Below are 27,135 nucleotides of genomic sequence, written 5' to 3'. Positions count from 1 at the left end.
TTAAACCTTATCTTCGTGTGGTGTACATCTGTGGGGGGGAAGTTACTCGTCTGTACGATCGCTGGAGACGGCTCTCCCCGGAGACCTCTCCCCTTGTCCTCGGCCGACCCTCCCGGTCCGTCTAACATTGGTGGCCAGCGGCACGATCCGAATCAACGCGTAATCGTACAGAGAGTAGCTCACCCCACGACGAAACCACAATGACAACCAAAGAGAGCGGATCCACCGAGAAATTCCAGATGGAGAAATTGGAAGAGTACAACCATCGTGAGTTGAAACAATTCTGCATTGAACTAGGCATTGCTACCACCGGTCTGAGTACCAAAGACGATTTCAAGCACGCCATTGAGTAGTGGGCAGAAACCGGGGCCGCCAGACCCCCGGACCAAAACATTGCAGCATCAGAGAGGAACACCACGGCTCCCGAGGAGCGAAGAACGGGTCTCTCGCAGGAAGAGATCCAAGAGAGAGAAAAAAGCAGACTACATGAGTTAGAAATGGCACGGCTCAAAATGGACGGTGAACTAAAATTAGCCGAACAAAAACTGAACCTAGAACATCTGCGGCTCCGAGAAGAACGGGAAGAAAAACAGAGGCAGAGAGAGCTCGAAGAAAAGAGATTAGCGTACGAACACGAGCGCAAACTGGCAGAAATAGACCTACGGAAGCAGAACAAAGAACTGGGGGTGCCCGAGCAACCGCGCACCCCAGGAGCGACAGAAAAGAAAGTCCACATCCCCAAGGATGTCGTTCGAGAGTATTTCCGAGATGACGACATACAACAGTGGTTCAAGGCCTACGAGATCGCCATGACCTCCCACCGGATCGATCGAAGTGACTGGGGAGCCGGTCTATGGGGGAGGTTCGTCAATGAAGGCCGCGATGCCCTGTTACAGCTCCCAGACCATCTGATGACATCCTACGACCACATGAAGGCTGCCCTCCTCACCCGATATGGGCTCACACCCGAAATGTACCGCCAGAGGTTCCGAGACTGCACCCGGATCCCGGGTACAACTTGGGTGGAATATGTAAACTATTTCAGCCGAGCCTTCGAGGGTTGGATCAAGGGAAGCCACGTAACGACCTACGAGCAACTTTTTAATCTCATGGTGTGGGAGCACCTCTCTAAAAACTGCTTCGTCGAGCTCCGGCAGCACCTCCTCGACAGTAAATTGACTGACCCACGGCAGCTCGCCGCCGAAGCTGACCGGTGGGAAAGCACCCGAGTAGGCCGGAGGGGGCCGCACGAACAGAACCGGAACAACCAAGGTCAGCACCATTCCCGAGGAGGAGGAGGAGGCCAGGGACGAGGAAGAGACACCGTCCCGGCCGCCCCCGCTGCCAGCACCCCGCCCCCGGCCAGCCGGGGCAACCCCCCGATGCGCCCGGGGTTCCGAGCCAATGTCACGTGTCACCAATGCCAGCGAGTCGGCCACTACGCCAATGACCCGAACTGTCCACAGAACCAAACTCCGAGACCCCGCCAGGTAGCTGCCGCCGCCCTGGGGGGAGAACAAATCTCCGAAGAACAGGAAGAATGCGAACAAGAACAACAAGAGTGGGAACCGGCCGCCATGATTCTAGCGTGCCTAGGGGGAAGAGACATGGTCCCGCGGGCTCCCCTACCCGCCAACACCAGAAAATATAGTCAGTGGGTGAACATTAATGGACGCAGGGCCGAAGCACTACGTGACACGGGGGCCAGTGTGACAGCCGTCCGCTGTCACCTGGTGACCCCAGAACAGATCCTGCCGAATCTTCTCTGCCCCGTCCGTTCAGCCGACAATTCGGAGAGTCTCTGTCGGATGGCCTGCGTCCCCTTCGAATGGGGAGGAGTCTCCGGCATGTTGAAGGTGACGGTCCGAGATGATGCCCCCGTGGACTGTCTCCTGGGGAATGATCTTGAGAGTTCCCCGTGGGCCGCCGTAGAAAGAAGAGAGCACCTGGGGATGTTGGGCCTCCCGGACTGGGCGTGCGTAACCACCCGGTCCATGGCCGCCCGTGCCATCCCCCGACGAGAAGAACCAGAATGGCCAGCCCCTCCTCCCCCGATCGCTCCAGTAGAGGACACCGACCATACCGACCCCCCAGAGCAAACCCCCGAAGGGCTCGCTCAGCCCCAGGACCTTCCCGACCTGGCTCAGTGGCGTCAAGAAGGGGGGCCCACCCAAGAACAGTTCCGTCAAGAGCAGAAGACCTGTCCCTCCCTCGAGGGACTCCGCCAGCAAGCCCTCGCCCAGAGCGCAGGGGACACCACCGGAGCCCATTGGATCTATTGGGACAACGACCTGTTGTACAGTGAACAGAGAATCGCGGAGTTAGGGGCCAGTCGAGTGCTGGTGGTGCCCCTCCGTTTTAGAGACTTCTTGTTAAATTTGGCCCACGATGTCCCTCTGGCTGGACACCTGGGCCAGGACAAAACCTACAGTCGCCTGGTGACCCACTTTTTCTGGCCAAAGATGAGAAACGACGTCCTCAACCACTGCCGGTCCTGCCCCACGTGCCAGGCCAGCGGGAAGAGCGGCCGCAAACTTAAAGCACCTCTGCAACCCTTCCCAGTTGTCACCACCCCGTTCGAGAGGGTGGGAATAGACATTGTGGGGCCCCTGGACCCCCGTACAGCACAAGGACATCGGTTCATCCTGGTACTGGTGGACCACGCCACCCGCTACCCCGAGGCTGTTCCCCTGCGAACTGTAACAGCCCCGGTGGTCGGCCGGGCCTTAATGGGGATCTTCTCCCGGGTGGGCTTCCCCCGAGAAGTCGTCAGCGACAGAGGCACAAACTTTATTTCAAAATATATGAAGTCCCTCTGGCAACAGTGCGGGGTCACCTACCGATTCACGACCCCCTATCACCCTCAAGGAAACGGACTAGTCGAGCGGTTCAACCGCACACTCAAGGGAATGATTGGGGGGTTGGAAGAGCCCCTCCGTCGCCAGTGGGATGTGCTACTTCCGTGCCTCCTCTTCGCATATCGAGAAGTCCCTCGGCTTCAGCCCTTTCGAACTCTTGTACGGACACCCGGTGCGAGGGCCCCTCAGCCTAGTCAAAGAAGGTTGGGAGATGGCCCCCCTAAAGACCCCTCCAGACGTCTTCAAGTACCTCCTGACCCTACGCAATCAGACCAGGCGATTCAGAGAAATGGCGAAAGCGAACCTTGAGGCCAGTCAGGAGGACATGAAAAAATGGTACGATCAAAATGCCTCCTCCATCGAATTCGAACCTGGCCAACAAGTGTGGGTGATGTCCCCCACCGAACCATGTGCCTTGCAGGACAAGTGGACGGGGCCCTTCAAAGTGGTCGAGCGCAAGAGCCCCGTCACCTATCTCATCGATATGGAATCTCCACGGAACCCCCTCCGGGTCCTCCACGCCAACAGACTCAAACCCCACTTTGTGCGCTCGGAGCTCAGCCTCCTGATGGCTACAGACAGTGGAGCGGAAGAAGACTCCGAGCCTCTCCCTGATCTCCTAAAGACTCGTGAGAAAGATGGTTCCGTGGACGGGGTCCGACTCTCAGATGCCCTCACCCCGGAACAGCGCCAAGGCTGCCGGGACCTCCTGCTGCAGTTTGCGACCCTGTTTTCCCTCACCCCAGGGGTCACCCCCTGGTGCTTGCACGACGTGGACACTGGGGACAGTCCCCCTATCAGACATTGGGTGTACCGCGTACCAGATCGGGTACGGGCCTGCATCCAAGAGGAGGTGTCAAAGATGCTCACGCTCGGGGTCATCGAGCCCTCGGACAGCCCCTGGGCCAGCCCGGTCGTGCTGGTCCCCAAAGCTGCTGCCCCCGGCACCACTCCTGAGCTCCGATTCTGCGTCGACTATCGGGGCTTGAATGCTGTCACCAGAACCGACGCTCATCCCATCCCCCGAGCGGATGAACTGATCGACCGCATGGGGGCTGCCCGCTACCTCAGCATCTTCGACCTGACAGCGGGCTACTGGCAGATCGGTCTCACACCCCGGGCTCAAGAACGATCTGCCTTTTCCACCCCCGATGGCCACTACCACTTCAAAGTCATGCCATTCGGCATGAAGAATGCCCCAGCTACTTTTCAGCGACTGGTGAACCAGGTCTTGGCGGGACTCGAGGAGTTCAGCGCCGCCTACCTGGACGATATCGCTGTGTACAGCCGCCACTGGTCCGACCACCTCCACCACCTCCGAGAGGTCCTGCAGGCCCTCCAACGGGCCGGCCTCACAATCAAGGCCAGCAAGTGCCAAATTGGTCAGGGGTCCATGACCTATCTCGGACACCAGGTGGGAAGCGGTCTGGTGGCCCCTCTACAACTCAAGATCGCTGCCATCCAGTCCTGGCAGCCTCCAGTCACGCAGACCGAGGTCCGAGCCTTCTTGGGGCTCACCGGCTACTACCGGCGGTTCGTGAGGGACTATGGCAGCATTGTGGGGCCCCTCACGGAACTCACATCCAAAAACCACCCGAAGAAGGTCAACTGGACCCCAGACTGTCAAGCGGCCTTCGAGAAGCTGAAGGCCGCCATGTGCACTGCCCCTGTGCTCCAGGCCCCCGACTACAGTTGGGAATTCATCGTACAAACAGATGCCTCCGACCATGGCATCGGGGCGGTCCTCTCCCAGTTGAACTCCGAGGGACTTGACCAACCAGTGGCCTTCATCAGCAGACGCCTCCTGGCCCGAGAACAGTGCTGGAGCACCATCGAGAGGGAGGCCTTCGCAGTGGTGTGGGCCCTCAAAAAGCTCCGGCCCTATCTCTTCGGTACCCACTTCCGGGTGCAAACAGATCATCGGCCCCTGCAGTGGCGAATGCAGATGCGGGGGGAAAACCCCAAACTATTGCGTTGGTCCATCTCCCTGCAGGGGATGGACTTCACTGTGGAACATCGACCTGGCCAAGACCACGCCAACGCGGATGGCCTGTCACGCTTTTTCCGCCTCGACGAGGAGAGTCCCCAAGAGGATGGGTGACTCTCCCCGCCTTCAGCTGGGGGGGACGCATGTTGGACAGGCCACATAAAGGGCTTGCTCCCTCCCCGCATGACAGGGCCCGAGCCCCGGCCCTCCAGGTGTTACCCACAGAAGCAACCCGCACCCCGTCTCATACGGGACTCCTGCCCCCGGACATCTCTGTATCATGGGGCCGAACCACTACCGGCTCCCTCGCCCGGCCCGGCCGCCATCTTGGACACTGCACCACGAGGCCGCGTGGCCTCAGCTCGACCCTAACCCTGGGCCTGGCCAGGCCCCGACATCCCGGCACCACCATCCACCCAGGAGGTGAACGGACCACTTGGCAGGTCAATGGGAGAAAGAAGTGTCGATGGCTCTCCCCCGCCAGGTGCCGATCGCCCCCCAGCTCCCCCGGGCACTGGCTCCACCCCCCTGCTGGGTGTCTGGACTCCCTCATCCCGGACCTCCCGACCTCCAAGTGCGAGGGTCCGGACATCAAAGGGCGCCAGACCTATAACTGGGGCAGCTCCAGAGCAGGAAGGCAGTTGTATCCTGGAGTCGAGAGACACCGTGAAGAACTCATCCTTGACGGACTACTGGCGCTGCCGTAGCCCTGCCTTGCGAACTATCGTCCTGCCTGCTGGCGCTGCCGCAACCTTCTGCATCCTTCATCCTCGTCGGAACCTGCTGGCGCTGCCGCGGACCGTTGTAACTACCACCTTCGTCGGGACCTGCTGGCGCTGCCGCGGACCGTTGTAACTACCACCTTCACCGGGACCTGCTGGCGCTGCCGCGGCCCGTCCATCTAGAACGCCGAGCTCGAGGATTGTGAGCTATCCATCATATCATCGCATCTACCAGATTGGTAACAAGACTGTCCCGCTACCCCCTTTCCCAACCAAGAGACTAGAATCGAGGGGACCCCTGAGTCCTGACCTCCTTGTACCATTCTATCGTACCTAAAGATTGCTTATAAAGAACGTTAAACCTTATCTTCGTGTGGTGTACATCTGTGGGGGGGAAGTTACTCGTCTGTACGATCGCTGGAGACGGCTCTCCCCGGAGACCTCTCCCCTTGTCCTCGGCCGACAATCCCGGTCCGTCTAACACTCTCAAAGTGTCTTCTGCATGTGTATTCCTGTTATGTACACGTAGTTTTGTCGTATAGCCTAGAGAGCCAGGCACAATGAATACTACTTCCACAATGTCACAGTCCCAGTTCAAGTATGTAACCAGCCTAACTCTGTTCCTACATCTCTTAGAGTACAGACGCATGCTTCGAGAGGGAGCTGCATGAAAAGCAGCAATGCGGAGGGAAAATGCTATCCCATGTGATTCCCATGATGACAAAACACTGCCCCACTGTTGGCCCACAGCGTCAGATGGCACGTGAGCAGGGTACTGAAACCAGAAGCTGCATTCACACGGACTCAGTTACTCCACAGACCAGTCTGCAGTGTTGCTGGCACAACCAGTCTTTTGACCTGCATGCATGAAAATAAATTAAACACCATGTATCAACGAAATTATAGAGGTGTCTGTGGCTGTGCATTTGGTCGTGCTCTCACTACAGAGGTGACCATGGGCTGAATCAATATCTAGTATCGCTGCTCCACTATCAGCAGTTGGGGGTGACATGAGGGCCAAGGCTGCACCGATCCACGTACCCCAGAACAAGAACCACTGACTGCACAAATAACCTGAGCCACGAGGCTTGATGTACGAAATTAATACACGTAAATTACATTTCAATTTTCAACACGTCACAGACTGCCACACATCATCCGAATACACAACTGCCACAACCCACCATATTGCACACTGGGGACAACGTTGTCAGACTCGGTTTACAAGTGTTTACCAACAACGGTGACGAAGCTCAAGAAAAAAAAACATTGTTTGGATTGATTACTTACTGGGTTATTCAGGTTGTAGGCTCTGCCTTTAAAGAAGAACGAGGCCTGCTCCTGTACACTGAAGCTCCACACGCTGGCTGCACATGCATCAAAAATAGTGCTCTCAGCATTGTTGTGGCGCTGAACTTCCAGGCAGGGACTCATGCAGTGCGTGTGGCATGGAATTTTGAAAAACGTTACGCACACGCGGCTGCCTCATCCCCTACCCTACAGAACCATATCCAGCCCAAACAGTGCCCGCCCACTGGCAACACTGAACTGACAGGAAATTGTATCATGCATTTATTATCGGCTGCCGGCTCACCAGCACTCCTCACCGGGGCTCAGGAGACAGTTTGTAAAGCAAATTCTCCTTACTGCGACACATAACGTGTAGGAAATTGCGGCATGCATTTATTATCAGATGCCAGCCCAGCAGCACCAGCACTCTTCACCGGGGCTCAGGAGACCGTTTGCAAAGTAAATTCTACTTACTGCGACACATAACGTGTAGTCGAGTCGTTGATGCAAGGTGGGAGTGGAACTGAGGTGTAGACCCGGCCCTGATAATTATGTGCCGGTGCTAAGCACCGGAAAGCATCGGCACAAATTAAGCACTGAATAAAGTGTCCATGTATCGATGGAAAGGATCTTTTAGAAAATGGCATGACTAGATGGTAGGTTTCAAAGTAGAATAATACACAGTCGTTGTTGAACTACACAACTAAAGCTATATGACATTTGTTGAAAAGAACGTATTTCTTCCACCACTGCTGACTCATTTATTTCGAAATATGAATGCGGACGTTATTGGTGACCCTTGTTTATAATTGATAGATATTTTGGAATGCATGTGACTCAAAGCACAGCATAGGATTAGCAACTTTATTCCATGGTATGGGTGGTATCATGGCGTAAACTGATTGAGAAGACTAAAGCACATTATATTCTACTAATGAAACATAGTAATATCAAACTTAACTGTTTTCTTGATAGATCAACTACACCGGTGCCAGCATGAACCCCGCACGTTCCTTAGGACCTGCTGTTATAATGGGAAAATGGGAGAACCACTGGGTAAATTCTATATTGCTACTTGATTTTAATATTTTATGCATTTGTATTTCTGTATATTTGAAGATTTAAAATATTTGCATAGCCCGTGCTCATTGTACTGTGACTGAACACTGTTGCAAAGTAAAGCAGTAAAAAACAGAGCATGAATCTTTTTAGGCAAGTTGAAAGAAATATGAAGAAACATTTATTTGTTTTAACTGAGTACAAATTATTAAAAAGTATAAGCAGAACTGGATAGCAGGATGCGCTAATGTACACCAGAAGTATAAAAATATGAAATATTTAAGTATATCGTTTGATTCAGAAATGCAACTTGCCACAATTCTAGGATGCTATTTTTAAGCATTACAGCCTAGTACCGTGGGTTGTAATGACCGGTAAAGGCCTTAAAACCGAATTGAAGACCTCAGCTGCAAAGGAGTGCCTTTGACAACTGGTATAGCTCAGTGCAGAAGGCTTATAATGTTCTTTTATAGAACTGGGGGTCTCTAGTTGGCAGAGGTAGGTACCTTTGACCAAATAGGAACCCTTGCTTCTAAGTCAGGGAAAGGGGATTACACTACTGGATAACCCCTGCTCACCCCCTTGGTAGCTTGGCACAAGCAGACAGACTTATATCAGAGGCAGTGTTTTAGGCATTTGTGAACACATACAGTAATACAGTGAAAACACTACAGATGAACACCACACAGGTTTTATAAAAATAAGTATTCTTTATATAGACTTAACACAAGACCACAAATGACAAAAAATCCACAATACTGTACTCAAAATTGACTTAAAGATGGTAGAATTAACTTAGTTCAAGTAGATGGTAAATGCGACACAGTTCTCACAAAAGTACCTGGATGTGTAACGCAAAATAAACAAAAGGCTCGCAGCGTTGGAGATACGTCGGTTCCTTGCTTCGGGGGAGACGATGCATCGCGCCTTAATGCTTGCGTAGAGTAGGGGATGCGTCTTGATCATTACCGGAGAGGAGGTGATGCGTAGATTCTCGTACTGCGGCCCGGTTGTGATGCGGCAAGATGGCGCCGCGATGCAACAATCCGGTGCGATGCGATAAGTTGGCGCCCTTGATGCGACGATGTTAAGGCGCAAGGCACGCCCTGGCAGCCTTGCGGCGACTCTTTACTTTGGAGCCGCAACAGGCCCTGCAACACGCTTCTCCAGTGATGCGACGGCGACCCTCACGGTGGTGACACGCTTCTCCAGGATGCGACAGCAGACAACTGTGACGAAGACACGCTTCTGGGGAGATGCGGCGGTGGCGCGCTTCTCCGGCGATGCAACGACTACAGCTGCGGCGGCGACACACTTCTTCTTGTTGCATTGCGCTTCCATCTCCCAGCGACACGCAGGCTTCTGCAGATAGAATTCCCAGCAAGGAAATTCAGAGGGGAGCTGGGGGTGAAGTCTTTTGTCCCTGAGACTTCAGCAGGAGGAAAGCACAAGTTCAAGCTCTTGGAGTAATATTCTGCAAGATGATGAGTCCTTTGAAAGTTCCTTCTCCTCTCCTTTGCCCTGAAGACACCACTGTAGGCCAACCCAGCACACTGGCAGGGGGGCAGTACAACTCCTGCAGTTTCCTTTGGTTCTTCTCCTTGGCAGAGGTTCGTCTTTTGGTTCCAGAAGTGATCTAAAGTCTTGGGGTCTGTGTCCCCATATTTATACTACTTTTCTCTTTGTTCTCTGAAGGCAGAGAGGCCTTTGCCTAGTCCAAACCAGTTCTGGTCAGTCTTGAAGCACTTTGTTTACAAGACTCCTTCTTTCCTTTCACAGTGCCGGTCAGGGGCATCAGACGCACCACAGGTGGTGGAGCCAGCATTGTGGAGGGAAGGCACAGCCCTATTCAGGTCCCAGGTGCAGCTCCTCCCACCCATCTACATGCAGATCTCTCTATTCAGCCCTGTCCTAATTTACCCTCTCTCCTGGAGTCCCCCAGCCCCTGTCACTCACGGAACCAGACACACAATACACAACCTAGCAGAGGCAGGCTTGGACAGTTAAGCAAGAACATACCTACTTTCTAAAAGTGGTATTTTCAAACACAGAATGTTAAAACCAACTTTACTAAAATATATAGTTTATCATTCTGAGTTCAGGCATACTAAATTCGAATTTCTACCATGTTCCCTGGGTCAGTTAGGATTATAAGATGTAATAATCAAACTGCCCATTCTGGCCTATGGGGAACAGGTAGCCTTGCAATAGTGAAAAACAAAAATTGCTGTAATTCACTATTAGGACATGCCACACACACCAGGGCATGTACTACCTTATACTTACAATGCACCATGCCCTTGGGCCTACCATAAGGGTGTCTGATATGAAGAAAAGGGAAGTTTTAGGGGCTGGCAAGTGGGTGCACTTGGCCAGTCAACATGGCAGTCACAGAATGTAAAAGTGTGTCTCTGGCCTGCCACTGCAAGGCCTGTGTGCAAGCTGCTTCTGTGGGTGGTACAACCAGTGCTGCAAGCCCACAAGCAGCATTTGACTTACAAGCCCTGGGCACACATGGTGCACTGTACTAGGGTCTGACAAGTAAATCAAATAACCGAATCATGGAGTCACTAAAAAATACATCAATTTAACATAGGGAGCACTTACACTGTGGCACTGAATAGCAGTGGCACAGTGCCCAAAGCATCTAAACCAGCAAAACATATCAAAACCAGAGGAGGCAATCAGAAAAATGGAAGGGAGACTCACGCCAATGTTACCAGGTCTAACACTCTTGAATTTCACCCACTCAAGGCCTGTTTACTTGTTTGCAGGTGCGGTGAGGGTCCGCCCGCTTCTGCCTCACTAAACCTATGGTCTGGTTGCCTGCTTATGAGTGGGACGCGCTGATGGGCTGTGGACTGTTCCCTTTGCTATTTGCTGTTCGTGAGAGGGACCTCCAGTCCCAGAAGGCTGTGTCCAGCAGGAGGAGAAGCCAATACCTGCATTTAAACCAGCGAGTGCTCCAGCGGTGCAGGATGCGCTGCTGGGCTGTGGAATGCTGCCTTTGCATTTGCCGTTTGTGAGAGGGACCTCCAGTCCCAGAATCTGTGTCCAGCAGGAAGAGGGGCCAATACCTGTGTTTAAGCCTGCGTGGGCCCCTGTGGCGTGGCCCGAGATCATGCGTAGCATGGGCCAATGGCAGGTCCTTCTGCACCCGTCAGAGCATGGCAGAAACTAGTCTGGGCCAACTCCCCCCCCCCCCCTTGGCCCACGACATGCAGACTTGAGGTTGGACTTCGAGCTGGAAAAGCCACCGTTTCACAGCTTTTGGCGGGGAGCAGGCAAGTTGGAGCCCTACAGCTTTGTGGGACATCGGCACCACCTCCCAGCATAAGCAGGTAAGAGGAGAGTTATTGCTGGCTCAGGTGTAGGCCAGGAGGGTTCTGGTCCTGTTCAAACCTTTGAGTCATTGAGTACCTGAGCTAGCCTATATACTCCCGGGTGACTGTTTCTCGATGTGAGCTCCTCCTCCCCTCCGTTGACAAATGGGAAAACATAAAGGACTGGCTGTAGGTGCATCGGCAACCCCAGCTGGGATTATCGAGAAGGAGATCGAGCTAGTGGCCCGCCGTCTCTCTCGTTCTCCTGTCCAATTCCCTCAAATTAGTTTATCTAACACGTCAAGGGCTCAGTGTAGACCAGCCTGAAGGGTATGTTGTACCCACCCATCCATATTTGAAAAAACAAGGGAACCCAAAAGAGGTAATCAAGGACCTTGGGTAATAGTATTTTAAAGAAACATTGGTCCTTTAAACAGTAAGGGTTTCTTGCCTGAAATGCCTTTTTGTGTATTTGTATGTAATTGATTTGTATGTGTTGTCAGTTCTCCCTGGTGGATACAGGACTGTGTCCCACAAAAAGTATGTTCTTGTATCTGTGAATATTGCATTGAAGAATTAAAAACGGTTTGTCCGGCTGGACATCCCCCCAATATAGTATCGATTCCGGACTATATGTATCCTTCCATTACCCTTACTGTTCTAAGGACCAATGTTTCTTTAAAATACTAGTACCCACCCATCCAGACACAGACCTAGGTCCCTCAACATTATGCTTAAGATCTACCTGCTTGGGTGCGGATGTAGGATCTGGTGTAGGCAGAGAGCCAGTTCCGACCCTGGTGCAGGAATCATCATGTTGCCCGATCATCTGTGGAGTCGAATCCATCTCCCAGACTAGGAGTACCAGAGTAGGTACAGAGGCTGGATCTAGGACAGGCATGGGAGTCAAAAGGAAAGGTCCTTTGACCATGAGTAAAGCAAAATGACGAGGGCGGAGGGGGCAGCACAAAGCGCAGTGCAAGTAATCTGCTAACCATATCAAAGGGAGGCTTGGTGGTAATGATGGAAGGCTTGTTGGAATCATTATTGGCAGGCATGGACCTTAAATTAGACCCCATCAGGCAACGCCTAGCCACAATAGAATCAGAGTGCCTGAAGATAGGTCATCACTTCCCAGCGGAGCACCGAGCGACTCATAGTAGAACGGGGGCGGGGGGAAAATGGTTCTCTCCTGGACACAAATAGTGTACATAACCATGGATCATGGGGCAGATGCCTTTATCCTCTTCAATTGCTGTGCAATGTAGCAAAACCCCTCTGCCCCGGTCACGGGTGGATTTATACCCCCCCAGGTAGACTCTCTGGTTGTAACTGCGATAACGGAATTTCAGCGCCCTATAGCACATCCTTGCCCCGGGCCAGCTAAAATCTCACTGAGAGAATCGTCAAGAGGAGAGTGGGGTATGTTTGGAGATTTGCACAGTAGACAACACGGGACTAAGTCGGACGCAAAGGTTGCCGATTTTACACCCTCCCCCGGAGTCAACCCCATTAGTGGTTCTTGGAAAAGTCCCGGTGCTCCGCTGTGGCGTTGAAGCCTTTGACCAATTAAAGAATATAGTTCTACATTGGCTAAACTGCAACACAATCTTGGGTTTTAGGATGGAGAGATTCATCAATATCGTACGTAGAGTCTCTTGGATTGGAAGGTCCAGAAAATACATGGAAGGAGACTGTGTTGTAATCAACTTCAACAGACGTGATGTGGTAGATAGGGTCCTGCACGCAGTTGTGCAGAATAAACCCCATGGCCCCGTTTTGTCCATAAGTAGCCCTCCCACTGGGGCATTTCTACAGTCCTCTGTGTAGTGCGAGGTTTCCTGGGGAGGTGCATGATTGGAGCCTCCTGGTTCTTCCGTTGTGCTGTCAGCCATCTGAGGCAGCTGGTGACTCATGATATCTCTCTTTTTAACAGATTTGCACTGCTGGAATCACTAGACTCTTGTAATTGACTCATGAAGAGGGAACCTGTTGAGTCATCGTTTCTTAATCAAAAGATGATCTTGCCTTGCCCAATTGGCTCTGGAGAAGGCAAGCCATGTAAACGTGTGTCGTGGAATATCGCTGGGTTAACAAGCAAATTTACGGATCCAATTTGGGGTGCATTTATAAAAGGCTTTGATGTGATATGTCTTCAGGAGACAGGGTCCATCACGAACAGCTTTTTTCTGTAGGGTTATAAGACCATTTTTGTGCCATTCCTTCAGGGGCAGGAAGATCCAAGGGTGGGTTGATTATCTTTGCAAACAAGGGTTATTGGTTGGCAGCACCTTCAGACGACAGCATACTGCTAGAGAGACAGTCTTTGTTATTTACCCAGGGGTCAGCCAAATTGTTGTTATTGAATTTTTACAAACGGCATTGCTGTTGAGCCTGATGTCTGTATTATTTCCAGTCTAGGATCGTTTTTAAGAAGTACGACTCCAAAGATCAACAATAACGTTCCCTCATGATCGTTGGAGATTTTAATCTTCACCTATGTGGGGACCCCATGGTGTCAAAGTCCCACGATACTGAATACCTGCGTGTGTCGGGTATGCATGTAGAGCACAATAAGCAGGAAGAGTCTTCTAGTTGAGGAGTTCTCCCTGACCGTGGCAATGTGCTGGTTGGACCGAAGTGGTAGAAGAATTGTTCCCACCTTTTTAGGGAGGGGGTGTGTATCCTTTATCGATTTTATTTATTTGTCGGATCCTCATTTTCCCTTCTTGATGAATTTCTCTATTGATGATATCATCTATAGTGACCACAACTCTCTTTGTGCTACAACCAGTTGGCTCCAGTTACGGAAATATAGGATGAATAGAGAAATGGGGTCACTTAAGGGAAAAGAAGATCAGGGTAGAAGGTTAAGGTCGGCCCAGATTACACCAGACCTGTTCTAGGAGTCCCTCGTAGCTAGGTGTAAAGGCGAATTAGACATGTGGGTAAAAGAGCAGAACGTTCCCGGGATTATACTCCATGCTTTTTCAGTCAACTCATGCTCCATTGGGGATCTATTGAGGCCTCCATCCAGGTATCTGACTGATCGTGCCCGAGATGGTTCGATCTTAATTACTCCAGAGCAGCAAGGAAATTGAGGGGGGTGTTAGGCATTAAACCCAGGGATCATGCCTTAATAAAAGCCTGTAGAGGTCAATATAAGGTAGAATTAGCAGGGCAGAACTGAGGGATGTGGCATAGAGTAGGCTCTCCGAGGCCAGACCCTTAAAAAAAAGTGAAACGATCTGGAGCGTAGTTAATAGTCCTTTCCTGGAAGGAGACTCCAGACAGGCCCTTGATGCACACATTACAGAGGAGGAATGGGTTGGTCATTTTGAGGAAATGTTTACCAGGTGAATAGAAGCCAGCTCAGTAGATAGGGGGGGGGGTGGGAAAGAAATCCCTTGTTTTTTATGTCGAAGAGGTTAGAAAAGGCATCGAGGGATTGTCTAGAAACAAGACCCCCGGACCCGACTGTATACCCCGATCGTTTTATATCCAATCTTCAGCTGTAGGCGCCAGTTCTTACCACACTTATCAATACAGCCATAAGAGGGGTTCCACCTAGCTCCTGGGCTATATTTACAATAGTTCCAATCTTTAAAAAAGGGCAATAGGGATAGTACCCTTTGCTATAGGCCCATCTTGCTGTTGGATTCAAAGTAATGGTTGTGGGCCGTATTTTATTGGATAGGCTATCTACATGGGCAGATGACAACAACACCCTAGCTGATATCCAATATGGTTTCCGCCTGGGGAGGTCAATAGTGGGTCAATGCCTGAATTTGTATTTGATCATAAATAAATATTCAGTTGCGCGCCCTGGTACGATCTATCTGGCATTCTGGACCAGTCTCCAGCATTTGATCGGGTGAGTAGAAGTAAACTATGAGAGACCCTACTGTGTATGGGAGTAGACAAAAACATTGTTCTTTTTTTTACAAGAGCCTAATAGAGACACCAAAGCGGTGGTCGCTTCACCAATCATTGGATTGGTAACAGACTGGTCACCTTGCAGTGAGGGGTACGACAGGGATGTATACATCGTTCTTATTTAATTTATATATTAATAATCTGGAGAAGGAATTGACAGCTACACAGACAGATTTTCCCCAGGTGGGCCGGCGCCGTTTGCCGGTTCTACTGTAGGCAGACGATGCGGTCCTTATGTCCCGGACTGCAAGGGGGCTAAAAACATTACTTAACTCCATCGTATTCATGGAAGACTGGGACCTGATAGTGAACAATTCTAAGTCACATGTGTTGAAGATGGGACGTAGCTTCAAAAATCTTTTAAGGTTGGGTCTATCCCTGTTCCCAAAACCAGAGTATTTTCTTATTTAGGAGTTCTGCTGGATGACAAGTTAAATTGGGGCCCTTTAAAAAAAAAAAACGCAACCTGGGGGGATTTCAACATGCTAACGCAGCTATTTTTAACTTTGCTTCTCGTTTGGGCAAAAGAACAATAGGGGCTCTCCTGCAGATGTATAGATCCAAGTTTTTATCTCAGGTGGTGTATGGAAGTGAGATTTGGGGTTATGCCTCTCATGATGAGCTTCAAATAATTGAAAATAGGTTCTTGAGACGGTTGCTATGTGTACCACAGTGTACTGCTACCTTTATTGTCCACGAAGAACTGGGTGTGCCCTATTTATCAGACTTGTTGTCTTTTTGCCCCTTATTTCATTGGCTAGACTGTGCTCATTATATACCCTGGTTTAAATATATATGGGAAGGTTTTAGGAAACTAGGAAGACTATCTCTTTTTTAACCCGGACACAGTTAGAAGGAAAGATCACCCCTGGGCAAAGGAGTCCTTTTTTAGACAGTGGGTGACGGATAGGGAAGCATACGAATTAGGGAAGCCCAGTGTACGTAGATTTATCCCCCTGAAAACTGTATTATGAATGGAACCATATCTTTAAGGACTTCCTAGCTCACATGACCGTTTTTTATTGACTAGATTTTGCCTTGATTTATTTTATCTACTCCTTGCCCACCCACGAGGGAGCAAGAATGGCAAGATCTTGCTGCCCTGTGGCTGCGACGGCATGTCTCCACAGGATATGCTTCATTTTTTAATGTTCTGTAGTAACTATGCAGTGGCAAGGAAGACCTTTTTAATCCCAATAAAAAAAAGCTAATAAAAATGTAAAAGCAGGCCGTACTGGATTAAAATTAATTTGATCAGGGAGCACAGTATGGCATGTTCTTAGTTTCTTAGAGGCCGCAGTAAAGCTTAAATCGACCTCTGACTAATCATTGTGGGTGGGTGAAGACCGGAAATGTACCCATTTAAAATTGATTTTATTGCGTTTTATCATGTGTCTTTGTGATGTATCCCTGACTTATGTTTTTTTATTATAAAAGCTGAATAAAGTTTTGTTGATTGAGTGTTTCTCATGCCAGGCTTTTATTTTTACAATCCCATGGTGGTGCCTCAGAAAATGGACACCCCAATAAGAATGCCAAAAACAGTTTGTCCATGCAGTGCAGGAACTGCTGTGCATTCACAGAGGGGGTGGCACATGTTGTGCCCCCCTTTGTGCATCCACATGGTGTGAGGCACTAGGAGGCCCTGTCGAGCCCCCTTTGTTTCCTCTCTACCATGGTTTTCATAGCGGTGGAACTGCCATGATAACCGTGGCGGAGAGGAAACTGGTAATATGGTGAAGAGATTTTGAGTTGCACTATTACAATTTGGGCGGCCGATCCGCCATTGCCCAGTTGCAGCAGGCTCCGTGAGGCTTTTGTTTTATTTCTTAGAACATTCTGCTCTCTTGTGGCAGAATGTTCGAATAGCCTTATAACCCTCCGTAGCTGGGCTATACTGGCATTAAAGTCCTGCTCCCTTGTTAAAGGCCCTCTCCTTCAGCTCGGCCCTTTAACACTGTATCGGGCCTTTAATGGCTGGTTTAGACCACCTCGGTGGCCTATAAGGCTACATTAGGTAATGGAAACATCAGGACTGTAGAAATGTGGAATATTGCTTAGATGTGTTTCTGTAAAATAATTACATTTACTTATGTAATACTATGGTATTGAAATGTGTGTACTGTACACCTGCTACTGGTGTGGCCTATTGACAATGTGACTGGAAAGAATGTGTGTTGCAGCAAAAGTCTGACTCCTTGTTTGTGGTGCACGCTCAGAAAAAAACAAACTGGGATCTGAAAGTACGATTGTTGATGTTTGATGGTGAAGGAATGTTTGGTATTGGGGTAATTTCTGTGTGAGTGAGTCAAACTCAGAAATAGCATGTGAAATTTCTTATGTAATGACCTGAATATTTGAAGACCAGCCCAGACGTTATGTTTCGAAACTCAAACAAACCCCTTCCAAATAATTCAGGTTTATAGTATCCATTTTAATTGATTCCAAATAAATTGTATTAAAATTCTTCCTTTTTTATTTAATATTCTTATAGTTCAAAAAAGGTGGCCTGGTTCCTCCTATTACACATTTTATTTTACTTGCGTGGTATAAATTGTAAAACTCAATCCATTTCAAGCTTGAATGAGTTAGCCCTTGATTGTCGTTCAGATCTATCTTTAAATGTTGAAAGAGTAGAATTGGAATCAACAAAATTGACAATTTTACTGAATTTTACGGTTTTCCATCTCCTTAAATGACATAGAAAGGTTTGCAACATTCACTAATATTTTACAATCATCGTCGAATTTCTTTCACACCAAAATATGGCAACCTCTTTTACTTTTTCTGTGTAGAGATCTCCAAACAGGTGGAGTTCTCCTCAAACATAGATATTAGATTTAGGAGGAACCAGAGGGGGTGGTGGGTATATGGGGAATAATTACTACTAAATAGAAAAGTTTTTGAGAAATTTAAGGAGGCTATAAGGAGGGACATGCTAACACAAACCCCACACTGTAAAGGAATAAGAACATTGCAATTCACAAAATACATTTTTGAAAGTTAATAGAGCCATAAAGGTGTCAAAATGTGCTCAGATCTACTCTAGCCCAGTCTTGGAGTAAGACCGGCACAACACATAGCCAACCACTGGTATTGCAACATGCTCCCATAGAAGCCAAGGGCGACAGGCAAATAACATACAACCCCAAGGAACGAATATTAAATTAATTCAACATTTTAAATTTAGGTGTGTGTGTGGGGGATGTTTTTTGGTGATTTAAAATAATTATACTACTATATAATATTTTAATATATTGACACTGCTAAAATACATTAATCTGTTTTTTTAAATGTATTTGTTTCAAATGCATATCTTTTAACCAAGAAACCAGGGATACTACATATCAAATGCAAATAAATATGTTAGTGATGGTACATACTTAAGTTATAATTCAAAGGTTAATATTTATTTCATTGGAGTTGAATTAAAACATTTTACAGGTTTAAATTGATGATTTAATGTGCTGTAAATTATTTTTCTATTCTCAGTTTTATAATATAAATCAAAATTCATGTGACATATGTATTATCATTGCAATATTGTTATTTTCTTTTATTCTCATAAAATAATAATAACGTTGATTACATTTCTATATATTTTCCTGTATGGAGATCTTCATCAACCATAAGGTTGTAAAGTTACTTTTTAAATACATTGGAGTGGGATTAGACAGTTTACACCTGGGTGTAAATCTCCACTCAGAAGTGGTGAACAGGAAAGAAGTTTAGTTATACCTAGGTGTATGAGTAAATATACATATGTATATTTACTGTTGTGAATCAGGCCCAGTATTTGTACAGAATTAGAATCCTATTAATGTGCCTTTCAAATTCTGACTCTGCAAACAGGACAAGTGCAATATTTGATGCAAAAAACAATTATCCTGTCGATTCAATGCCTCTATGCTAATTCAATACCATAAAGCAAGGAGGATACTAAGGGGTGTAAGAATTTATCTGAAGCTCTCACTGTGGAAATACAATTAAGATATATAAAATGATACAAGATACCGGATGTCCTCATTTGGTTGAATTTGAATAACTTTATAGGAAATATGAAGGTTTTTGGACGCTTTGGACAATTAAATCGCACAGATGAAATCTAAGTGCCTCAACGGAAATAACTTATAGGCAAAATATTGGATGATATTAATCTCAAAAACTCTAAAGAAATTAAAGAATACAAGATCAGAAACGGTAAGTGAGATGCTAACAGTTACAAAAATCGTGGTATGCAGTTGAGCAGGAGTGTAGGTGGAAAAATGCAACTGGAATAAAGGACAATCTAGTTTGACCTCAGAATCTAGAACCAAGGGGGAAGAACAGCAAACAATGAGACAAGCAGAACTGATTAAATCAGTACCTGGCATAGTGACAACTCTGGGCCTGATTCACAAAGGGCCTCCACACTTGTGGCGGCCGCCCTGCATTCGTGAGGGAGAATCTTGGCACAGAGAATTCCCATTGCGTATACAAACCTTTGGATTATGCCAACATTTTCTTTTAAGGTCTTCAGAGACAATACATTTTTTAAATTGAATATGCATCTAGACTTGAGTAATTCAATATCAAGGTTGACAACCTTGATGAAAAGTTGGTAATGTTTTAAGTAGGTCTTTACTAGGTAGAAGGTCAGTTTGAAAGTTGGGAAAAGACAAACGTAGGTGGTTAGGAATGATAATCACTTTAAAGCTGTTCAGCGTACATATGCAACATAGGGACTAGGTCTTGCAGATCAAACTTCAGATTTTGAGGGTCCCTGTAGGTTTTGAGGGCTTTGACAAGGGGACGGGCTCCAGTATATTGTTAAGAAAATTGGTCTCTGAACATTTGTCTGAATTTGTGCCAAGTCAGGTCTTCGCTTCTTCAGAGAACACTCACTAAGGACTTTTTGGCCTTTAAAGAGTTGGGGTCTATCTTTACACAATAATGTTTGTTTTCAATACTACATTACGAAAGAGAAGATTCTGTCATTAGCACAAGAGAAATATTAGTTGGTAATTTTGTTGGACTTTTCTTTTTGGATTTTTTCCCCAAATCAGAATTTGAAGAGACTACACAACAGAGGATGACACTAGAACTTCATTAAAACGATTGTCAATCCATCAGTGCTTGTTTTCTACAGGCAATTACTATCGGAGAAAATGTTAGATTTTTGCAGCTCCTGAAGAGGTTCAAAGTTATTTGAGAATGAGAAAAATATATTTTTCAAGAGGAGGTAAAAACAAAATGGAAAGGGGGAAAAAACGATGGATTAATTTATTGCTTTATGAAACAAACATTTTGTGCTGGGAATAGGTTGGGAAAGTACGTTGTGAAGCAGCCCTGCCATGTACCATGCATCAGGCATTAGACTAATGCTTTTTATTGCAGTGATGTGGACCACAACAATAAAATGCGCTAATCCTGTATCTTTAGTGCCTTGGCCACCTGCGCTGTGAGAAAGAACTTAAGCATTGGAGTGACGCATCCGTCAGAGCTGCACTTACAGGAGGATGTTTTTAATTTCAATTTTATTCCCCAGAGATTGCTGCTTCCACCTGGTGCCCGGTTAAATTATGGAACAAAGCATGCGCATCCTCAACAGGGCTGCTGCCCTGTCGTGGGGGATGTTCCCGGGAGTTGTGTCCTGTCACGGTGTCTGAGAGCAGGTGCTGAGGTGCTGGTCACACTTGGCCCAGAAGACGGCAGCTCTAGCATTGTTTTTTTTTTTAAACGGAGTTTTACATAGTGCGAACTTGACCCTAATCGGGCATCAGAGCGCTTTACATAGCACTAGTTGCGTTACATAAAGACACATTCCTATATGTTAGGCACGGGGAGATTAAGTGATTTGCCCAGAATCACAGGATGTTCAGCGTCATTGTCGGGACTCAAACCCAGTTCACCCGATTTGAGTTCGACCGCCCTCGCCGTTAGGCCAACTCCTCTCTCCAAAACCTGTCCTGTGCCCGCCCAACAAGCTGCCATGTGAGACAACCCTCAAAGTGGTCTGCAATGGCTGAGGGGCGTGGACAGGAGAAGAGACTGAAGATTCACACCAATCTCACAGCCCTCTTCTTGGCTGGCCTCCTGCCGCCCTTACATGGTTTCACTGCTGCTACCCAGCTGGATAAAAGCAACAACTCAACTTAAACTGAACTATTGTTGTGAGCCCTCACCTGCCCTCCAGTCATGTGTGCGAGCATCAAGGGTGTTGCAGTCCAGTCAGAGGGAAAGAGTGCATTTAAAACTCTATCACCGGCTATCTAAGCAGACAGACACAGCTGGCAGGACGTCACTCATTATGACGACCGGCAGTAACACACAAGAGACTAGAGATTAATTTGCAAGTACGATGGCAGCAACCAGGTAAGCAGTGCAGAAATCAAAAGCCTCTCTCTGAGCACCCTCAATGAAACGGCCAAGAAAATCACCATTAGGCCTGCCCAGGTTGGTGCTTCAGACCGATTTCACCAAACTGCTGGAGCCCCGTGGCCCCCAGCCCATCCCGGACAAAATTGTTCTCCGTCTCAGCCTGGCTGCAGTGACTTGGGATGCACTTCCATGGCACAGTCACAAGTGAGTCCAGCACAGGTAGCCCTGAAATCCAGTGCATTTGGAGGCAATGTCCACCAGATTGTGTCTAGAGGCGTCAAAGACATGGTACCAAAAAATGTAATCTTCCACAACTATTTTCTTGAGCCTTCATCTTGGTAACTTACATTTACATATATAAAAAACACAATTAAAGAAATAGATGAGAAATGCACCCTCTTATGTTATGAAACCTCAATTGGTTATTGGAATCACTGCAGATCATTGTGTTTGTGGAACCAGAGAGCAACACAATTGAATCCTGGTTGGGTCACTGGGGAATACAATAGTGACTTATTCTATAGTGCGACGAGGTTCCAGCCTGAGTCTTAGAAACTGGAAGTAGGTTAGTGACCTTCCATTTCAGGGTTGTGTAGCAGTTGCAAGATATTTTTACAACTTCTCATTTCTCAAAAGAGTGTAATGTATGACATTTAGTTCTTTCCATGGAATTCATTACTTGGGTTTACTTGAGAGAAAGTGTCACTCGTAGGGGCCTATTACGAAGGCGGCCTGAAAGTCTCAGACCTTCGGTCGCAGGCTTTCCGACCGCCATCGTCTGTTTCAATTCCGACCAGCTGGTAAGATACAGCCAATTGGAATTTAAACCAGCCGGTCATTTCGGCAGTCTTCCAAAAGGCTCAAGGAGCCCGTTGGCCTGTGGCAAACGGTTCATGATTCCAAAGGGCAGGTCTTTCCGCCCTTGGTTTCCATGTCAGACAGGTCAGCATGGAATCCATGTTGGAAACCGTGGATCGTAATCCCATGTTGGAAAGCATGTTTGGGGGCCCCCTGCAGGGCCCCCTTGTATGTGTGGCCTCTGGTTGGGGGCCAAGGGGGCACCTATGGTACCCCACTGTTGATCCCTGCACCCCGTGGCAGGCACCTTGAGGTGCCTGCCACGGGTGCAGGGATGAACCACACCTCCCATTTCCCTATGGGAGCATGCATTACAGGCGTAATGCATGCCCCATCGAGAAATGAAGGAATGCGACTGAACAGTGTTCGGTTGCATCCTGATTAGTCGGTCAGGACCGTCAACCGGGTGTCTGTCGGAAGCAATTCCGCCTGACATAGAAATCGTCCCCTAAGTGTCACTAATTTGGTGGTTGAATGTCATTCATAAGTACACTGCAAAGTTTTCAGATTGCTTCAGTTATGGAACTAAGCGCTGCCATCGTGAGGGAATAAACCCTTGTCCGAGAAGGGGCCACACTTACAGAGAGCAGGGGTGAGTGCAGGCTTCAATCCACATTTTAGAAAACTACAAGGGCAGGGTTAGGTGACTGCTGGCCTAATTGTGATATTTAAACTACACAAACACAATAGATGTTCATTCACTTGCATACATTTAAGGTGCAGCACCAGTCAATTGTCCAAATTGTGCAAACTTGCTTTCAAACGTCTTGATCCTGTTTTCTCACAGACTTGATAGAATACACCCATTTATGATAATGGCTAACCTGGTGACATGCTTTCATGTAGCTTGTAATGTTTCCTACTAAAGCAAAAAGCTAAGTGGGTTAGGGTTTTGCATATTTATAATCTGACAACACGCATTGGCTCATCGTGACCTGCAGACATGCACATAACGATATGACAGCCCTGCCAAGTACCACGCATCAATTGTTAGACTAATGCATTTCAGTGTGGTGGTCCGCATCACTGCACTGAAATGCAAAGTCACACATTTATAGCACCTCCTCAGCTGTCAAGCCGGAGCGCTCTTATTAGCACCACTGTGTGTCTGAGCAAGCTAGTGGCATTGCACGATCCACGTGTCAGGGAATTGAAACCGGCAATCGCATTAGCTGCTCCTCTACCGGGAAGCAACGCGACACGAGAGAGACCGGAACTACAATACCCACCAGGCAACGTGCGGCACGTAGCGCGTGAGGCAGCGGCGGTTCCGGAAGCAGGAAATAAAGACCCTGCACTCCGGACCGCGCTGCCGATTATTTGACCTACGCCATAGAGAAGCAGGACGCTACTTTCCTCCGCTCCAGTTGCGGTAAGAGTGTCTAAGGACACAACGTTCCGACCACAGTCTGTTGACAACCCGGGAGATTAATCCCGGTTTCCAGTGACTCCCCTGTTGGCTGTGACCGCGTCTAGCGAGGTCACATTGCAGGGGAGCATAGGCGCACATAGAGGCACTTGGACTGCTTCTGACCCTGTTGGCGAAACCGTGCTCGGTTTCATGCGGGGTGAGAATACGCGCCCGTGATTTTCATAGTGACCGCCAAATTGTAAGGATGTGTGAGTGCGGCCATAATCTCAGCAGGCATAACGAGACTGTATAAATATACATTGTGTAAGGATACTGAGGCATAGTGCAAGACAATTCTGGGCATTACGTTCATATGGAGTTACTTTAGCTTGTATCGTACGAATACGTCAGAGTTCCTGGATTGCAGGGAACCGCATGGCATTATGGGATATGAAGTGTGCAACCCTGAGAAGGAACGTGATAGCTAACAATTTACTTCTCTGTTTCAGCACCAGACATGATCTTACCTGATATGGTACTCTGTTAACGTGTTTGTCCTCAGTGTCTTCCTCGCCTTCTTTTTTTGTATGTGTTGTGTTTCTCTCTTGGTACCCACACAGGAGTGAGAGAAAAGAGGACAAAACCGTTAAGGAATAGCCACGCTGGGATAGGGTATCAGAACCGCGCTCTGTAGGCGTTTTCCTCTCCTCTGAAGTGTGATGGGACATGTTTTTTTTCGTTGCAGGTAGGAAAGAGAGATTGAGGGGGTCAGGGAATTGAGTAAGAGAGGAAAGGGTTATAGTCCGATTCTCATGGTGTTTCCTTGTTTCCCCACACAGGTCTCCCTTTCCGCAGTTCCCACCCTTTCCTTCCCCCGCTCAATTGCCCCAAAAGTCTGCATATGTTTACATGGTCCAGACTTGGGTCGATTCAGAGGTGGGCCCCCATTGAGCTTCGACACAGCCCCGAGGACACGGAACCGGAGAGCCAGACACCACGCTGCTTGAGGCAGGCTTGGGGGCTGGCTCAGGTGAGCGCACATCACGAGTCAGTCTGTCCCTTTTGTCTCCGCAGTAGGCATTGAGCAAAATCAGACACCCATGTGTCACACAAACACACCTATAGGTAGCCCACCCTCGGCATGTGAGTGAGGCACTGCAGTGCACAGTTTAAGTTTCAAACAGTACAGCCAGCCATCTCCCCCTGCTGCTTGCACCTCGTTGTGTTGTGCAACATTATGAAGTCCTTTCAGACCCACCCATGACCCAGCCGTTGCCGGAGTGATCCGTCTGGTACCGCTGCCATGCGAGTCTGAGTGCATACTTAGCTTTCATGACTGTGCACTGCATGACTGCTGAGTCCTGGACTGCTTTTGGACTGTGAACTGCTGCAGCCGTTCCAAGTAAAGTCACGCAGCTGGCCAGCCCATTCATGGTGCTCGCTACGAGTAAGTGTCACTGCCACATCACTGGATATTTACTTTGAGAAGCTGAGCCTGGCTGGCTGCACAGAGAAGTCACACTGACTCCGGAGTGCAGCTGCCCAGCCTGCCGCACCTGTGCCTCAGAAACAATCTGTAATAAATTCATAATTTAATTTGCTTTTTGTGAATGTGCAGACTTGCCCGGTGCTGCAGCTATGCTCCGAGTCTGGGAGACCAAGTCAGTCCGTTAGCTTGTCATGACTAGTAATTATCCTAATTTAGTAGCAGGCTGAGACAGCGGAGATCTGCGTGCTCTCACATGCTGTTTCAGTTTGGTTACAGTTGGGTCCCACATGGACAGCCTGGACAGACTCTGTCATGTTGGTTAATGATCTTCTATTTCTGGTGCTTTGCAACAGTTTTAAGATCTTAGAGTTTCTCTTTGCTCAAATATTTATATGTTTCTCTCATCTTCATTGCTCGATTTTTGCTCTCAGAAAAATGTCACTCATAGTCATTGAATGTCACTCACACTTACACTGAAATTATGAAAATGCTACACATCTGCAACCTGAAACCTCGGCAGCTATGGTCAAGATGTGGGAGTAATGAGGTCCCTAATGAGGAGCTTAGATTTTGTTGCCAGGCATTCCACCCACTACAGAAATCATGAGATGCTCAAGAAGATGATTCTGATACTGGATTCCCTTCTACCTAGGGGTAGCAAGGGGATAAAAAGGACAAGGGAAGAGCAGGCGTTTATGCATAATGCAATATTTAACTCTCATTATACTTAAGTCAGGGCAAAGCTTGAATTATGCTGGCGAGACTAAGCCATTATGCCACACTGCATGATTCTGGGGAGAAATTTTAACACAAGATGTACCATTTGGGCAATTTCTGAACTTGAGCAGCATTTCAGGTAGATTTTTTCCCCCAGCGGACAGTTCGCATATTTTTTTGTTGTAAAACTACAAACCTGAACACAAGCAGTAGAGTTTTGAACGTGTGTGGCAGTACGTCTAACGTAGTATCTTTAATGTGGGTGGTCAACAAACATTTCAGGTAGATCTTTTTACCCACGCATAGGACATTCTTTTTTTCACTTAGGTACTACTTTTTAAATTTATAATGCAGATCATGTTAAAATATTGAAGACATTGGGAAAGAACCGATTACTAAAGATTACATTGAATGTGAGGAATTCAAACTGAGATTGGCCTATACAAAGCCTACAACTCATAAAAGATATTTCCTTAAATAATCCTTTTAAAGATAGGCAACAGATTCATTACAACAATGGATGTTCAAACCAAATATGACTCTAGCCACTATCTACAATTTGGCCAAACTGACCAACAGTCAAAACAATGTTATTAAAATGTTGAACAAAGGAGAAGCTTTGGCTATTATGGCCATAGCAGTCTACAGAACAAAAAGCTGCATGCACTCTGGCCATCTCACTCAACACCTCAAATAGATATTGATAGACCTTTAAGGGGAGAGACTGGTTTAGATTCTGATCGGAGTGTGTGAAATACATGGAAATGGAGGATAACCAGACTACCATATTCTGCTTGGTGAGAAATCAACTTCTGGGTTAAATTATGCACTTTAGAGATACCAAAAGTAACTGCATGTTCGTTAGATGACCTTCTGTGCAGCAGTTACTAAATCTTAATGCATTCAATTGTGATTTACAAATATTAGAGAAGTAGATCATCCTACGCCTCCCTGGTGTCTGTACCTTCTTTTAAAAAGACACGGCTGGGAGGTCTGCTCAACTATGGAACAATCTACCACTCTCTAAGAACCGATACAAACCTGTTAGGTTTTAGGAAAAACGTAAAGACATGGCTCTTCCCCCGGCAAAGGAAGGCTGTAGCTAAGTAGCCCCAGTTGTAACCTTTTCTTCTACATACTGATAAGTTATCAGTGCCAAGATGCCCACTGCGTGATAGCTGTGCT

At 47.8% G+C, this 27,135-nt stretch overlaps 1 protein-coding gene and 1 long non-coding RNA gene across 3 annotated transcripts in view; one reads left to right on the top strand and one right to left on the bottom strand.

Moving 5' to 3' along the window:
- LOC146831353 (uncharacterized) overlaps window positions 1–27,135 on the bottom strand; it is a 262,046-nt gene that overhangs the window by 86,078 nt on the left and 148,833 nt on the right. The gene's annotated exons all lie outside the window — the stretch shown is intronic.
- Window positions 1–27,135, top strand: part of LOC146831354 (aquaporin-4-like) — a 175,231-nt gene that overhangs the window by 135,674 nt on the left and 12,422 nt on the right. For both annotated transcript variants that reach the window (XM_085604140.1, XM_085604139.1), the window contains one exon: window positions 7,833–7,913. In XM_085604140.1, coding sequence (XP_085460266.1) covers window positions 7,833–7,913 — 81 coding nt within the window. The remainder of the gene's footprint in view (window positions 1–7,832; window positions 7,914–27,135) is intronic.

Source organism: Triturus cristatus, chromosome 5_1 (genome assembly GCF_964204655.1).
Source record: "Triturus cristatus chromosome 5_1, aTriCri1.1, whole genome shotgun sequence".
Taxonomy (NCBI): Eukaryota; Metazoa; Chordata; class Amphibia; order Caudata; family Salamandridae; genus Triturus; species Triturus cristatus.
Note: the sequence above shows the minus strand (reverse complement) of the source record. Positions and strands in the feature narration are given on the sequence as shown.